The following is a 17,622-nucleotide window of genomic DNA, read 5'->3' as shown; positions in this document are numbered from 1 at the left end:
GAAACTGGGAGAATGGAATGGAGTCCTTACAGGAGGTAGGGTGTGAAGAAGTGTAGTCGAGGTAGCTGTGGGAGTCGGTGGGCTTGTAATGGATATTAGTAGACAACCTATCCCCAGAGATGGAGACAGAGAAGTCGAGGAAGGGAAGGGAAGTGTCAGAGATGAACCATGTAAAGGTGAGAGAAGGGTATGGAAGCAAAGTTGATAACGTTTTCCAGTTCGGGGCGGGAGCAGGAAACGGCACCGATACAGTCATCAATGTACCGGAAAAAGAGTTGGGGGAGGGGGCCTGAGTAGGACTGGAACAAAGAATGCTCGACATATCCCACAAAAAGACAGGCATAACTAGGACCCAAGCGGGTACCCATAGCAACACCTTTTACTTGAAGGAAATGCGTGGAGTTGGAGAAGTTGTTCAATGTGAGAACAAGTTCAGCCAGACGGAGGAGGGTGGTGGTGGATTGGGACTGGATGGGCCTCTGTTCCAGGAAGAAGCGGAGAGCCTTCAAACCATCCCGGTGGGGGATGGAGGTGTAGAGCGATTGGACGTCCATAGCGAAGAGGCGGCGGTTGGGACCAGGAAACTGAAAATTGTCAAAATGACGTAGGGCGTCAGAAGAGTCACAGATGTAGGTGGGAAGAGACTGGACCAGCGGAGAAAAGTCAAGATAGGAAGAAATAAGTTCAGTGGGGCAGGAGCAGGCTGACACAATGGGTCTGCCGGGACAGTCCCGTTTGTGGTTTTTGGGAAGGAGGTAGAAGCGGGCTGTCCGGGGTTGTGGGACTATGAGGTTGGAAGCTGTAGGGGGAAGATCTCCAGAGGAGATGAGGTCAGTGAAAGTCCTTTGGACGGTGGCTTGATGTTCGGTGGTGGGGTCATGGTCCAGAGGGAGGTAGGAAGAAGTGTCTGTGAGTTGGCGTTGAGCTTCTGCAAGGTAGAGGTCGATACGCCATACATACAACAACAGCACCACCCTTGTCTGCAGGTTTGCAGACGATATTTAGCAATGTCAGCTAACTGGGGAACAGGAGGGGAAGGTGGGTGGCACTTCATTACCTGCTTTGCTTGAAGGTATGTATTTTCACATGAGTGTGGCTGTACTTCTGTAATATCTTCTGCGTATCCTCATCAGTGTTGAAAGAGTTCATCAAGACCAAGGGGACGTCTGCATGGTAAGTTCTATTCAAATGCTAGCAAATTAAGATAAATATACATTTGATGGGAAGCTGTCATCACCAACTGATACGTAATTCTGTAATACTGGACTGGTATTAGCAATCCAACATGTAAATTTGAGCTAACCTGTCATAACTAGAATTAGAACTACACCAGAATTCCAATGATCTTAATGACAAAGGCTTTTAAGTCATTTTACTTCTTCTTTAATAATCATGCATTTTATACAGAGATCCAAATAGAACAGTATTCTAGTTATGGCCTCACAAATGGCCAGCTACAAAACAAAGGGACATGAGCAAAAGGAGGAGATATTAGCAAAAGAGACTTGATCATAGAAATGGGTTCAAATGGGAGGTGAAGAGGCAGAAAGGAAGGAAGGAATTCCACAGTTGCAGCCTAGTCAGCTGAAGGCACAGTCACCAGTAATAGGCAAATGGGAAAAGATACATATGAGGTCAGAGTTTGAGGAAGAGAGATTGAGCGGCAGGTGGAGCCAACTGACTCCCTCCATGGCTGTTGCCAAACCTGACACTGATTCATAGACATTTCAGCTGACTCAAGAATCATCACAAGTTTGGAACCTTATTTATCTTACCTTTCGGATACAGATGGCAGTCAAAAGCTGCTGATCATAGTTCAGAAGGAGTCCTATGACAACTTCAATCTCACAGATGACCTCAAAAACTAAAGGTTGTTCAGGGATCTAGCCAAGCAGCTTCACCTGATATCTGCACATGCAACACCAAGATCAACTGTAATGTCCCACCACAGCCATTAGCTAGCTCTGTATAGTCTAGGGCTTGAATCTGGAACTTTGACTTATTTTACATGGCTGAGTATCATATGATAACATGGTGAGTAAATGCACCCTATCAGCAGAAGCCAATAGCAAAATTACTTGCAATACTAAGTGTGTTCTAGTCTGCTCTGGCCTGGATAGATTAAGCAGTAGAAATTTGTCCTTACCTCTATCTGTAGAACTGTGAGATCCAGGAAGGTATTCTCATTGCGAACACTAATCAGGCTTTTGGGACCTTTACAGCCCATACTGGTGCCAAGTCCTCCATTCAACTTAACCACCACCAGTTTGCTTAAAAGTGAAGCCACATCATTCAGCAACCCTTGGGCCTGTATTTTATCATATGACTGAATCTGGAAGCAGAATTTAAATTTTAGGTAATGTACATGATCAACCTTCATGATCCTATACTCAAAGTAACCACTGTCAAAAGCTGCTGGAAATTCAACGCCAACTGATGAATAAAAGCAAAATACTGCAGATGCTGGAAATCTGAAATAAAAACAAGAAATGCTGGAAATACTCAGCCGGTCTGGCAGCATCTGTGAAGAGAGAAGCAGAGTTAACATTTCAGGTCAGTGACCCTTCATCAGAACTTCAGAAGTTCTGAAGAAGGGCCTCTGACCTGAAACTTCCAGCATTTCTTGTTTTTATTTCAACTGATGAATAGGTTGTTTTAACACCATTTTTATAAAATTCCTTTATTACTTTTTATTTATGCATTTAAGTCAGGATCAGTGTTTTTTTTTTGCATTTCCTTGATATAGTTTTCTTTATTCCTTTAATACAAGGTGTCATCCGTGACCCAGTGGGTACTTTCATCTCTACGTCAGAAGGTTGTGGGTTTAAGTTCCACTCCACAGACTTCAGCACAAAAACTTAGGCTGATACTCCCAGTGCATTACTGAGGCAGCACTGCATTGTCAGATGAAATGCTAAACGGAGGCCCTGTCTGCGCTCTCAGACGGACATAAAGGATCGCACAGTACTATTCAAAGAACAGCAGGCAAGATCTCACCAGTGTCCCAGCCGATATTTATCCTTCAAACACCACTGAATGGATTATCTGGTCATTAACACATTGCTGCTTGTGCCATATTTACAACATTGCAACAGTGACTACATTTCATATCTTGGCTGTAAAGCATTCTGGGACTTCGAGGTTGCAAAATTCAAACCAAATCTGAGGTAAATTGAACCCAATATAATTTTAAGAAGAATAAATTTAAGGTCATGCTTCATTTTCCTTCTAGTTCAACTCGAATGCAGAAATAATTAATCCATTATCCAAAGAACCACCATTTGTTCATGTGACGAGCTTGGCACGATAGAAGATGGCCTATTTAAATTGTCTAACATGCATCTTTTCCTTAATACTCCATGCAGTAAAACCTTGGAGACCTAGTCAAACCATATCATAGCTTCCAGGGTTACCATCTACTGTCCATGCATGCCAACCTAGCAAACGCTGACCAGCACTTTCACAAAAGTCAACAGGTGAAAGACAGCTCTGAATGTAGCACTCATCACGTGAAGTGAAGCGACATGGTCAGGTCATAACTTAAGCTGCAGGAATACCAAACAGTTGATCACTTTTATTGTAGGGGAACAAGTCCTTATATACACAAAAAACTCAGGTTTATAGTAATGTTAAATGTAGAAGTTGCATTGAATATAGAAATTACTGAAGAACACAAACACTAAAGGGGTGAGATTATTTTCTGGGGTTGATCTGGGGGAATGCCTCATGCCCAGGTTTTCATTTTTGACACTTAATTTCCCACTGGAATCCTTTAAAGAAAGGGACTTGGTGGACAAGGGAAACTCAATGGACATATAGATTTTATCAAAGCTTTTGGTACCATGCCGCACAGGAGATTGGTCCACAAGGTTGGAAGAATCTTCTGAAGTGGATCAGAAATGATCTGAAGAAACAACTCAGGACATCTAAACAAAAGAAGATGACTAGGTGTCTCAGGGATCAGTACTTTGCAAATTGCTTACAAAATACATACAAGAAGTTAGAAGTGAGGACAGAAACCAATTGGTCTAAGTTAGCTAATGATAAACTTTGGGCAGGGGATTGGCAAATAACAGAACAATTCTATCAAACAGAGAGATTGGAATAACCAACTTCTTTGACCAAACTCAGTCACCTGTCCTAATAACTTCATCTGTGGCTCGCTGTCAAATTTTGCTTCCCTAATTTAACATTCCCTTAAAGTGCCTTGGAATCTTTTAAGTTAAAAGTTGTATATAAATGCAAGTTGTTGCAGATTAGGATGTTGGGCTGTTGATGCTTATTGCTTAATGTGGATAAATGCAAAACGAAAGAGATGATACTGGGAATAATAAGCAGCAAGAATACAAGCTAAATGGTGTTAACCTACAGACAACACATATAAAGATACATCTAGCGATGTGTGTGAATAGCCAGCCAAGACCATCAACACATGCAAAACAGCAGCAAAGAAAGCAAAGAAGATCAATAACTAGAGGATCAAAACAGAGGTCCCAGAAAGGGGATACAAATCACTCATCTGGCCCTGCTTGGAGGAGTGTGCGTAATTCTGATCACTAAAAATATGAGGATATAAGAGAACTATTCTGATGCCTTGAATTAGGCACCTGAGCTACAGAAACTGTTAAAAAGTTTATACTGGCAGAACAGTGGTACAGGGGAGATCTACTTGAGTTATTCGGAGTATAGAGAAATTGAATTATACATGCTGACAATCACAAATTTTACAACAAATAAGCCCAGAAGAGTTTGGATAGTTTAAACCATTTTACAATATGTAGTTAATATATGGAACAAATTAACCAGAGGAAGATAATTTTGGCAAATTCAAGAGACAACTGGGTAGATATTTGCCACAGAAAGCAGTTGAGAAAGAGTGTTGTGCAAGATATTTTGATGAATAGAGTATCTGATACTATTCAAATCAGAGTTTTGTACGTTAGTATCTACAATGTGACTGGTCATTGTAAATTTTGTACCAGGTATCATGGTTTCCCCTACATGGAGTGTTTAAACATTACTGCCTGACATCCAAAATATCACTCCTTTGCAACTAAGTTTTAATTGCAAAGATACAGAAATTACTTGATCGTGTTGTCTTGAAATACACCAAAATAAGACAAAATACATTAGGTCCACCCTAGATATGTTTTCAGGTTCAGTGATGTCATATGCTCTTGTACATTCCTCACTACCTTCGTTCATTGTGACTTCTTACAAGAGCCCAGAATTGGAGGAACACAAGAGTTTTCATATGGTTGTAGGGCTGGAAGAGAAGAGTTTTGGGGGAGGGGGGGGGGGGGGGGGGCGGTAGATTTGAAAACAAGGATGAGAATTTTTTTTAAAAATCAAAGCCAGTGAGTACAGTGGTACTGGGTGAACAAGACTTGATGTGGGATAAGACACCAGCAGAACTTTGGATGAGCTGGTTTACGGAGCTTGGGAGGCCAGCCAGGAGAGCAATGGAAGCCAAATCTAGTGGTAACAAAAGCATGGATGGCAGTTTCAGCAGCAAATGAGCTAAGACAGAGACAAGGACAAGTGATGTTACAGAGATGGAAATAGGTGGTCTTTGGGTTGAAGATATGGACCAGAATATCAGCTTAAAGTCAAATAGGATGCTGAGGCTATAAACAATCTGAAGCAGCCCAAGACAGTCGCCAGTGAGAGGGAGAGATCAGTGGTGGGTGAACAGAGTTTGTAAAATTGGAAGATAATAAAGAGCTCCTATCACAAACTTAGGACATCTCAAAGCACTTTACAGCCAATGATATACTTTTGAAGTACTGTTGTAATGTAGGAAACAGCAGTTAATTTGCACACAGCAAGCTCCCACAAACAGCAAAGTGATAATGACAATCTGTTTTGGTGATGTTGATTGAGGACTAAATGTTGGTCAGATACCAGGGAGAACTCCTCTGCTCTATAGATCATAAGATCATAAGAACTAGGAGCAGGAGTAGGCCGTCCGGCCCCTCGAGCCTGCTCCACCATTCAATAAGATCATGGCTGATCTTTTCGTGGACTCAGATCCACTTACCTGCGCTCCCACCGTATCCCTTAATTCCTTTATTGTTCAAAAAGATATCTACCTTAGCTTTAAAGACGTTTACTGAAGAAGCGTCAACTACTTCACTGGGCAAGGAATTCCATAGATTAACAACCCTCTGGGTGAAGAAGTTCCTTCTTAATTCAGTCCTAAATCTGCTCCCTCTAATCTTGAGGCTATGCCCTCTTGTTCTAGCTTCACCTGCCAGTGGAAACATCCTCTCTAATTGTATCTTATCTATTCCCTTCATGATTTTATATGTTTCTATAAGATCCCCCCTCATTCTTCTGAACTCCAATGAATATAATCCCAATCTACTCAGTCTCTCCTCATAAGCCAACCCCCTCAACTCCGGAATCAACCTAGTGAACCTCCTCTGCACCCTCTCCAGTGCCAGTATATCCTTTCTCAAGTAAGGAGACCAAAACTGCACACAGTACTCCAGGTGCGGCCTCACCAGTACCTTATACAGCTGCAACATAACCTCTCTGCTTTTAAACTCAATCCCTTTAGCAATGAAGGACAAAATTCCATTTGCCTTCCTAATTACTTGCTGTACCTGCAGACCAACCTTCTGCGATTCATGCACAAGGACACCTAGGTCCCTCTGCATAGCAGCATGCTGCAACTTTTTACCATTCAAGTAATAATCCTTTTTCCTGTTACTCCTACCGAAATGAATGACTTCACATTTATTAACATTGTATTCCATCTGCCAGACCTTTGCCCACTCACTCAATGTATCTATGTTCCTCTGCAAAGTTTCACAGTCATCTGCACACTTTGCTCTGCCACTCATCTTGGTGTCATCTGCAAACTTTGACACCTAACACGTGGTCCCCAACTCCAAATCATCTATATAAATTGTAAATAATTGCGGTCCCAACACTGATCCCTGAGGCACACCACTAGTGACTGATTGCCAACCAGAATAGCACTCCTTTATCCCCACTCTCTGCTTCCTGTTAGACAACCAATCCTCTATCCATGCTAATACTTTACCCCTGACGCCATGCATCCTTATCTTATGCAGCAGCCTCTTGTGCGGCACCTTGTCGAAGGCCTTTTGGAAATCTAGGTACACCACATCCACTGGGTCCCCATTGTCCACCTTGCTCGTAATGTCATCATAGAATTCCAAAAGATTTGTCAAGCATGACCTGCCCTTCATGAACCCATGCTGTGTCTGCCCAACGGGACAATTTCTATCGAGATGCCCTACTATTTCTTCCTTGATAATAGACTCAAGCATCTTCCCCACTACAGAGGTTAAGCTAATCGGTCTATAATTCCCCATCTTTTGTCTACCTCCCTTTTTAAACAGTGGCGTCACATCTGCTGTTTTTTCCAATCAACTGGAACTACCCCAGAGTCCAGCGAATTTTGGAAAATTACCATCAGTGCACCTGCTATTTCTCCCGCCACCTCTTTTAGTACCCTGGGATGCATTCCATAAGGGCCAGGAGACTTATCAATCCTTAGCTCCATTAGCTTGCTCTACTTTGAAATAATGCCATGGCGTCTTTAATATTCACCTGAGGGGACAGATGGGGCCTTGCTTAATGCCTCATCCAAAAGACGGCACCTCTGACAGTACAGCATTGGAAGCTTCAGTCTGGATTATATGCTCAAGCCTTTAAAGTGGGACTTGAACCCACAGCATTTTGACAGAGGCGAGAGGGTTACCCAAAGTTCCCTCTAACATCGGTTTTCTGTACACAGGCAGCTTGCTGCATTGCACAGTCCCTTTAACATTGATGCATGGCCACACATATGCATATTTTAATGAGAACGTTGCTTGTGCCGGTCTGCTTGTTCTCTGTGCAGTACATTCCTGTTCTACTCAGAACCTGGTCACAGCAGGAGACTCCTAGTAGTGGAAATGCTTTAAGAGATGTCCTTAAAGCATGCCTGAAGAGATCAGACATCGCTAGACTGCTTGGCTTCTCCTGACTGTCCTAGATGGAGAAAGCTCATTCGGGAAGACATTGTACACCTCGAGGGACTTCTTCAGAAACATGCAGAGGCGAGGTCAAGGCGTCAGAGGAAGCACACAAACCTCCAAACCACTCACTGACCTGACCCTTTAAGCACCACCTGCCCCTCGTGGCAGAGTCTGCAGATCACGCATTAGACTTATCAGCCATCTCAGAAACCATCAAGCCGGAGCAGAAGCAAGTCATCCTTGATCCCAAAAGTAATGTCGTTGTCTTCTTAGCCAATCCATATTGCTGCGCAGCTATGCACCCACACAGCTTACAGGGAATGTTGGTGCTACCCACTGAGTCACTGCTGACACTGGCAATGGCTTTGGTCTTCCCGATGTTTAATTTGAAGGAAATTTAATGCATCCGTGAACTCATGAAACAACTATCCCATAAATCTGAAAAGTCAAATTTAAATAGCTGACTACATCAATAATTCTAGAAACATCACTGTTGACTAGATAATACAGTAGGAAAAATACAACCTGTTGATTAACAGATTTCCTGGTCTTAGTTCAATAAACTCCAAATTTAACACCTGGAACTTCTAATTTTAAATTACACTCCTGGCATTCTAGAGTCCATAACCTTGCAAAACAGTAGCGCACAAAGTTCTACAGGGAAGGGAAAAATATGCACGCGCAGACTATGTTGATTTATTTAAGTACCGTGGAAACAAAACAGTGACGCACCAATAGCTGGTTAAATTGAAAAAGACAAAAAGCAGATCAAAATGAACAAGTGCAGACAGTAGCCACTTAAAATTCTCAAGCGCTCCTAACAGCAGTATTAAAATAATTCCTGCAATCAAAGATACATAACCAGCCCCACTAAAGAGTTATAAAAACAAGAAATGCTGGAAATACTCAGTAGGTCTGGTAGCATCTGTGGAAAACCTGCCAGTCCTGCTGAGTATTTCCAGCATTTCTTGTTTTTGTTTCAACTTCCAGCATCTGCAGTATTTTGCTTTTACCACTGAAGAGTTACATATTTAATCAGCTTGAATTTCTTCTTTGACATATATTGCCTGTACACACAGAGTGACTGAAAATCTTACCCACCCTCCTGCCCAAGGGTGGATGGGCTTCCCTGAAAAGCTGTGTAATTCTTCTGGATTCACACAGGAAAAAGGGTAGGTTGGAAGAGCGTTGATAATATAGTACTTAGGGAACCATTCAAGGGAGCATCCAGGAAATTGCCCAATTTCCCATATGGCCACTGCTCCGGTCTCCAACCCATCTCTACATGCTTGAACCACATGTAATCCTTAGCAGTTTCTGTTGTGCAGCAACCTGAAAGGACCACCTTAACAGCAGACCACCTCAAGAGCTGCAAGTGAAGATCACCAGAGGAAGTGATGTCACATGACACATGACCAGTTAGTTGTGGGTATAACCCGACAGTGAGATGTGATTAGATGTGCTCGTACAGTAACTGTTTGCACATATATATGTTCTAGTTAAGTCATAATAAAATCTCACATTTTCTTTGGATATTACTTGCAGTCCTCTGAGTCTTAGAATAGTTCACATGCCAAAAGAACAAGGAGCACTATTTTTATTCTTGCTCAGTTTTGGATCTCAGCTTGTTGGAAGGGTTGGTGGAGGGAAGGTACAATGGATCATGAAGAAAAATTTCAGCAACTTCATCCTAATTCCCATTATTTTCTCCATCATTTTTTAAAAACTATTTTTGAATGCAGTAAGTTCCTCCCCTTGACTTATTTTTGGCTTCCTTTCTATCACTAGTATTGTATCCTCTTCCACTGTGAAAACAGATAAAGCATTTGTTAAATAAATCTACCATTGCCTTGTTATCTCTAACTGTATCTGTGTGCCTTTAATGAGGTCACATCATCCATAGGCAAGCAATATATTTATAAAAACTTTTACTATTAGCCTTTTTTTTTTCCATATTCCCATCAGGATCATCAAGTCTCGGGGTCAAAGGCAGGGATGAAAATATCAGCAGTAGATGGGTGGTAGCAGGCAATGGTACAGCTGACGTCACCTATTTTTGGTTCAATCTGAGACGGACTGGGGAAGTCAGCACCTTGTGCTGTAGAGTTTGTAGCAGGGGTTGAAAATGATGGCTTCAGTCTTCCGAATGATTAACAGGAGGAAATTGTGGCTCATCCAGAACTGGACATTAGGCACACAGAGAAGGTTAAGGAGCGATTTGATAGAGGTGTTCAAAATCATGAAGGGTTTTGATAAAGTAAATAAGGAGAAACTCTGTACGGGACAGAAGAATCAGTAACCAGGGGACACAGATTTAAGGTAATTCGCAAAAGAACCAGAGGCAACGCAAGGAATAAAAGTGCATTCAGCAAGTTATGATGATCTGAAATGAACTGCATGAAAGTGTGTTGGAAGATTTGATAACTTTCAAAAGGAACTGGATAAATACCTTAAGGGTAAATATTTGCAGGACTACGGGGAAAGAGCAGGAATGGGATTAACTGTGTAGCTCTTTCAAAGAGCCGGCACAGGCACGATGGGCCGAATAACCTCTTTCTGTGTTGCATCATCCTAGGATTCTGACAACACAAATAATAGAGGGGTCTAAAGGCCTGCTACCCAACTCAAACCCAAAGGGTCCCGACGACGTGTTGGGTTCGGGTTGCACTTCTGGGTCCGACATTTAGGCTTGGGTCGGGCCAGGTCGGACATGCTCTATCACAGCTAAGTGGCTCCACTGTTAATTTAATTTTTGGACTAGAAATGTGGTTTAATTACTGTTATGTGCATATCAGCAAGAAAGTGAAAAACGGAAGGCGAGTTAACTGATGGTCGGGTCGGGTGCAGGAAAAAATGGAAGGACTCGGCCGGGTCGTGTTTTTTTTTTTTGCAGACCCGAGCTGGCCTTTAGAGGTCTTCTCCCAGAGTAACATGATCCTGCATAAAGCTGCTGAAAATATAGCTGCTGGTCTATTAGTTTCTGCTTACCTAAGTTTTGCCAAACAACCTCTTCCCAGTTTGTGTGGCTAACCTGACCATTTTGAAGCATGTTACTGGATGCTTACATTGTTACCTCAGGATTGCTTTTGGTGTAATGGGACAATATTGACCTGACAGTTAATATTTTCAGTTACTGCCCTATTGTGAGCCTCATTTGAAAATTCAATGCTGATCTGCAAAAGTTAGTAATATACAGCATAGAAGGAAGCCATTCGTCCCATCGAGTCCATGCCGGCACTCCACAGAGCAATCCACTCAGTCCCACTCCCCCGCTCGATCCCCACAGCCCTGCAAGTTTATTTCCCCATGTAATTTCTTTTTGAAATCATTTGTTGCCTCCGCTTGAACTACCTTCATGGTTAATTGTAGTAAAGTTGATGAATTTTGTGAAAAACTTTGGCTACTTCATAAAGATGCTGTAAATTTTCAAGAGACAATTCTACATCTCTCCTGCACGATCCAAAATGCAGTGTTATGGTTTGAACAGGAATAGGCCATTCAGTCCCTCCCACACAAAGCTCCCATAACCAGGCCAACCCCAGACCTAGGGTGATCTGCTGAGGGACAGTTCACAGCACACACTGCATAACGATTACAAGGATATGTTTCTATTATTGAGAAGCTCAACAATTCTACGGTACCACCACCCTACATCCCCAGAACGATGCCAGACTGATCATTGTACATCCTTCACCCCAATGCGCAGAACTATATAACTGTGCCCCACAATACATTTATCTACAAGTGTCGTGAATTTGTAATATACCATTTACTCCAGTTTGTAAGCTTGAAATATTACTACATAAATTGTATATAAATAAAACCTAAGCCAGCCGGATAAAATGCACTTGGGGCTTAGTGTGAGCCAAGTTGTACTGACAGGTTTCTCTTTATACATATAAAAAAAGAACACAAGCTACTTTTCATAAACCATATTTAAATTATTCAGCATTTTTTTTCTACTTCCTGACCTGTCAGCCAGAATTAAACTGGAGGACACTCTTCAGTCCCCCACTATAAATCATCCCCTGTTCACTGGTATGCTCAAAGAATACAGGTCCCTTGTTAATGAACCAATACTGCAAGTCTCAACATAGAAAATCTGGCAGTTGCACAAAATTAACTCCTTCACTCCTGCAACTTTATGATCATAGAACTAGAAAAGTGACACAGACACAAAATAAATCAAGTTCAAAACCTTTATCAAGAAAATAATTTTAAAAAATGGAATGGGAACAGAAAACACGTGCATCAAATTGAACTACAGATATTTGTTGTAGTGATTTATGATGTGTTTTTAAAAATTCATTCATGGCATGTGGGCGTCGCTGGTCAGGCCAGCATTTATTGCCCATCCCTAATTGCCCTCGAGAAGATGGTGGTGAGCTGCCCTCTTGAACCACTGCAGTCCATTTGGGGTAGGTACACCCACAGTGCTGTTAGGAAGGGAGTTCCAGGATTTTGACCCAGCGACAGTGAAGGAACGACAATATAGTTCCAAGTCAAGATGGTGTGTGACTTGGAGGGGAACTTGGTGGTAGTGGTGGTGTTCCCATGCATCTGCTGCCCTTATCTTTCTAGTTGGTAGAGGTCGTGGGTTTGGAAGGTGCTGTTTAAGGAGCCTTGGTGCATTGCTGCAGTGCATCTTGTCGATGGTACACACTGCTGCCACTGCGTCAGTGGTGGAGGGAGTGAATGTTCGTAGATGGGGTGCCAATCAAGCGGGCTGCTTTACTCTGGATGGTGTCGAGCTTCTTGTGTTGTTGGAGCTGCACCCATCCAGGCAAGTGGAGAGTATTCCAACACACTCCTGACTTGTGCCTTGTAGATGGTGGACAGGCTTTGGGGAGTCAGGAGGCGAGTTACTCACCTCAGGATTCCTAGCCTCTGACCTGCTCTTGTAGCCACGGTATTTATATGGCTACTCCAGTTCAGTTTCTGGTCAATGGTAGCCCCTAGGATGTTGATAGTGCGGGATTCAGTGATGGTAAAGCCGTTGAATGTCATGGGGAGATGGTTAGATTCTCTCTTGGTGGAGATGGTCATTGCCTGGCACTTGTGTGGCGCGAATGTTACTTGCCACTTCTCAGCCCAAGCCTGGATATTGTCCAGGTCTTGCTGCATTTCTACACGGACTGCTTCAGTATCTGAGGAGTCACGAATGGTGCTGAACATTGTGCAATCATCAGTGAACATCCCCACTTCTGACCTTATGATTGAAGGAAGGTCGTTGATGAAGCAGCTGAAGATGGTTGGGCCTAGGACACTACCCTGAGGAACTCCTGCAGTGATGTCCTGGAGCTCAGATGATTGACCTCCAATAACCACAACCATCTTCCTTTGCGCTAGGTATGACTCCAGCCAGCGGAGGGTTTTCCCCGATTCCCATTGACCTCCGTTTTGCTCGGGCTCCTCGATGCCAGACTCGGGTCAAATGCTGCCTTGATGTCAAGGGCAGTCACTCTCGCCTCACCTCGAGTTCAGCTCTTTTGTCCATGTTTGAACCAAGGCTGTAATGAAGTCAGGAGCTGAGTGGCCCTGGCGGAACCCAAACTGAGTGTCACTGAGCAGGTTGTTGCGAAGCATGTGCTGCTTGATGGCACTGTCGATGACACCTTCCATCACTTTACTGATGATTGAGAGTAGGCTGATGGGGAAGTAATTGGCCGGGTTGGATTTCTCCTGCTTTTTGTGTATAGGACATACCTGGGCAATTTTCCACATTGCAGGGTAGATGCCAGTGTTGCAGCTGTACTGGAACAGCTTGGCTCGGGGCGCGGCAAGTTCTGGAGCACAGGTCTTCAGTACTATTGCCGGAATATTGTCAGGGCCCATAAGACTTTGCATTATCCAGTGCCTTCAGCCGTTTCTTGATATCACGCGGAGTGAATCGAATTGGCTGAAGTCTGGCATCTGTGATGCTGGGGACCTCAGGAAGAGGCCGAGATGGATCATCAACTCGGCACTTCAGGCTGAAGATTGTTGCAAATGCTTCAGCCTTATCTTTTGCACTGATATGCTGGACTCTCCCATCATTGAGGATGGGGATATTTGTGGAGCCACCTCCTCCAGTTAGTTGTTTAATTGTCCACCACCATTCACGGCTGGATGTGGCAGGACTGCAGAGCTTAGATCTGATCCGTTGGTTATGGGATCGCTTAGCTCTGTCTATCGCATGCTGCTTATGCAGTTTGGCACGCAGATAGTCCAGTGTTGTAGCTTCACCAGGTTGACACCTCATTTTGAGGTATGCCTGGTGCTGCTCCTGGCATGCCCTCCTGCACTCTTCATTGAACCAGGGTTGGTCTCCTGGCTAGATGGTAATGGTAGAGTGGGGGATATGCCAGGCCATGAGGTTACAGATTGTGGTTAAGTACAATTCTGCTGCTGCTGATGGCCCACAGCGCCTCATGGATGCCCAGTTTTGCATTGCTAGATCTGTTCGAAATCTATCCCATTTAGCACGGTGGTAGTGCCACACAACACGATGGAGGGCATCCTCAGTGTGAAGGCGGGACTTCGTCTCCACAAGGACTGTGCGGTGGTCACTCCTACCAATACTGTCATGGACAGATGCATCTGCGACAGGCAGATTGGTGAGGACGAGGTCAAGTATGTTTTCCCCTCTTGGTGGCTTCCCCACCACCTGCCGCATACCCAGTCTCGCAGATATGTCCTTTAGGACTCAGCCAGCTCCTTCAGTAGTAGTGCTACAGAGCCACTCTTGGTGATGGACATTGAAGTCCCCCACCCAGAGTACATTTTGTGCCCTCGCCACCCTCAGTGCTTCCTCCAAGTGCTGTTCAACATGGAGGAGTACTGACTGATCAGCTGAGGGAGAGCAGTAGATGGTAATCAGCAGGAGGTTTCCTTGTCCATGTTTGATCTGATGCCATGAGACTTCATGGGGTCCAGAGTCGATGTTAAGGACTCCCAGGGCAACTCCCTCCTTACTGTATACCACTGTGCCACCACCTCTGGTGAGTCTGTCCTGCCGGTGGGACATACCCGGGGATGGTGATGGCAGAGTCTGGGACATTGTCTGTAAGGTATGATTCCGTGAGTATGACTATGTCAGGCTGTTGCTTGACTAGTCTGTGGGACAGCTCTCTCAATTTTGGCACAAGCCCCCAGATGTTCGTAAGGAGGACTTTGCAGGGTCAACAGGGCTGGGTTTGCCGTTGTCATTTCCGGTGCCTAGGTCAATGCCGGGTGGTCCGTCCAGGTTCATTCCTTTTTATTGACTTTGTAGTGGTTAGATACAACTGAGTGGCTTGCTAGGCCATTTCAGAGGGCATGTAAGAGTCAACCACACTGCTGTGGGTCTGGAGTCACATGTAGGCCAGACCAGCTAAGGACAGCAGATTTCCTTCCCTTAAGGGCATTAGTGAACCAGATGGGTTTTTACAACAATCGACAATGGTTTCATGGCCATCATTAGACTAGCTTTTAATTCCAGATTAATTAATTGTGGTGGGATTTGAACCCATGTCCCCAGAGCAATACCCTGGGTCTCTGGGTTACTAGTCCAGTGACAATACCACTACGCCACTGCCTCCCCTTGTTTAGAATTGTGTAATTACAGCATTAAGACGACCACACCCACTCATTTTCAAAAGAAACCCAAAGTCTGGTGACAAACTCCATATTGTAATGAACTTTAACCAATGAATTAATGATTTAGGAAGAATGATTAAAATCTGATCAACTATTTTTAAGTCAGTGATAGCTGAATATTGTTTTCAGTACGTGCTCCAAACTCCATTCCCTAGCTACCGACTCCATCCCTCTCCCTGACAACAGTCTGAAATTAAGCCAGTCTGTTCACAACCTTGGTGTCATATTTGACCCTGTGATGAGCTCCACCTCATATGCACATCACCACTAAGATCGCCTATTTTCATCTCCGTAACATCATGTGATTTTGCTGCAGCTGGTACTCTCATTCATGCCTTCGTTACCTCTAGACTTGACTATTCCAACGCACCCCTGGCTGGTCTCCCACATTCTACTCCCCATAAAACACAGGTCATCCAAAACTCTGTTGCCCGTGTTTTAACTCGTACCTAGTTCCAGTCCCCTATCACCCCTGTGCTCGCTGACCTACATTGGCTCCTGGTCAAGTAATGTCTTGATTTTAAAATTCTCATCCTTGTTTTCAAATCCTTCCATGGCCCTGCCCCTCCCCATCTCTGTAAACTCCTCCAGCTCCATAACCCAAGATAACTGCACTCCTCTAATTCTTGCCTCTTGTGCATCCCTGATTTTAATTGTTCTACCAGGCCATGCCTCAGTTGTCTGAGATACCCTCCCTGCACCTCTCCATCTTGCTCTCCTCCTTTAAGACACTCCTTAAAACCTACCTCACTGACCAAGCTTTTGATCACCTGACCCTCACCTTTTGTGGCTCAGCTGCCAGTGATCACCAGAGCTGGTGAACAGCCATAAAGGCAGGACTAAAGAGTGGCAAATCGAAGAGACTTAGCAGTTGGCAGGAAAAAAAAACAGACGTGCAAGGGGAGAGTCAACTGTGTAACAGTCCCGACAACCAATTTTATCTGCAGCGCCTGTGGAAGAGTCTGTCACTCTAGAATTGGCTTTTATAGCCACTCCAGGCGCTGCTTCACAAACCACTGACCACCTCCAGGCGCTTACCCATTGTTTCTTGAGACAGGAGGCCAAAGAAAGAAAAGGTCATACTTTGTTTTATAATGCTCCTGTAAAGCACCTTGGGATATTTTCTTTCAGTAAAGGGGCTACATAAATATTGTTGTTAAATATAGATACTGAATCTAATAAAGCTAACCAAAAATAAAAGTGGACTGTTCTGGCAAGTCGTTTAGCTCCATTTTAATTTGGCAAGACATTACTAGCTGCAAACTAATTTTAGCAATAATGATTATACAATTAAAGCAGGGGATTGGAGATATTTATTTCAATTATGAATATTTATTTTCATGAGTCATAATTGACAATCGGCTTCACCATAGTAGTCCATCAACATTAACAATCATTCTTGCTGTGCAGAAAGCCTGGTGACTATTCACACAGAAATTTAAAGAATGTATATTTGGAGTGAACTACTGTTCCTAGTAATAATCTGGCAGCTAGCTAGAAACTAAACCCTGGAATGAGTCAGAGAGCTAGAGGCCAGTATCACAGAATAGTTATAGCATAGGAGGCCATCCGGCCCATCGTGTCCGCACTGGTTTTCTGAAAGAGCAACTCCCTCAGTTCCATTCCCCTGTCTTGTCCCCATAACCCTGCACATTCTTTTTCATATAACAGTATAATTCCCTTTTGAATGCTTCAATTGAACCTGCCTCCACCACTTTCTCAGGAAGCGCATTCCAGACCTTAACCACTTGCTGCATGAGAAAGTTTTTCCTCATGACACGTTTGCTTCTCTTGCCAAATAATTTAAATCTGTGCCCTCTCGTTCACAATCCTTTCAGGAGTGGGAACAGTTTCTCTATCTACTCTGTCCAGACGCCTCATGATTTTGAATATCTCTATCAAATCAACTCTCAGCGTTCTCTTCTCCAAGGAAAAACAGTCCTAACTTCTCCAATCTATCTTCATAACTGAAATTCCTCATCCCTGGAACCATTCCCGTGAATCTCTTCTG

At 43.7% G+C, this 17,622-nt stretch overlaps 1 protein-coding gene across 5 annotated transcripts in view; it reads right to left on the bottom strand.

Moving 5' to 3' along the window:
• The window catches only part of ugp2b (UDP-glucose pyrophosphorylase 2b), a 49,061-nt gene that overhangs the window by 14,473 nt on the left and 16,966 nt on the right, over positions 1-17,622 (bottom strand). For 4 of the 5 annotated variants that reach the window (XM_068044242.1, XM_068044241.1, XM_068044243.1 and 1 more), the window contains 2 exons: positions 2,147-2,332; positions 1,058-1,191 (listed from right to left, as the gene is read on the bottom strand). In XM_068044242.1, the coding sequence (XP_067900343.1) occupies positions 1,058-1,191; positions 2,147-2,332 (320 nt within the window). Of the gene's footprint in view, positions 1-1,057; positions 1,192-2,146; positions 2,333-9,515; positions 9,768-17,622 lie in introns of those variants that run through there. The other variant, XM_068044245.1, reaches the window with a different exon arrangement.

This window comes from Heterodontus francisci, chromosome 13, assembly GCF_036365525.1.
Source record: "Heterodontus francisci isolate sHetFra1 chromosome 13, sHetFra1.hap1, whole genome shotgun sequence".
Lineage (NCBI taxonomy): Eukaryota > Metazoa > Chordata > Chondrichthyes > Heterodontiformes > Heterodontidae > Heterodontus > Heterodontus francisci.
This window is presented reverse-complemented; position numbering and strand designations above follow the sequence as displayed.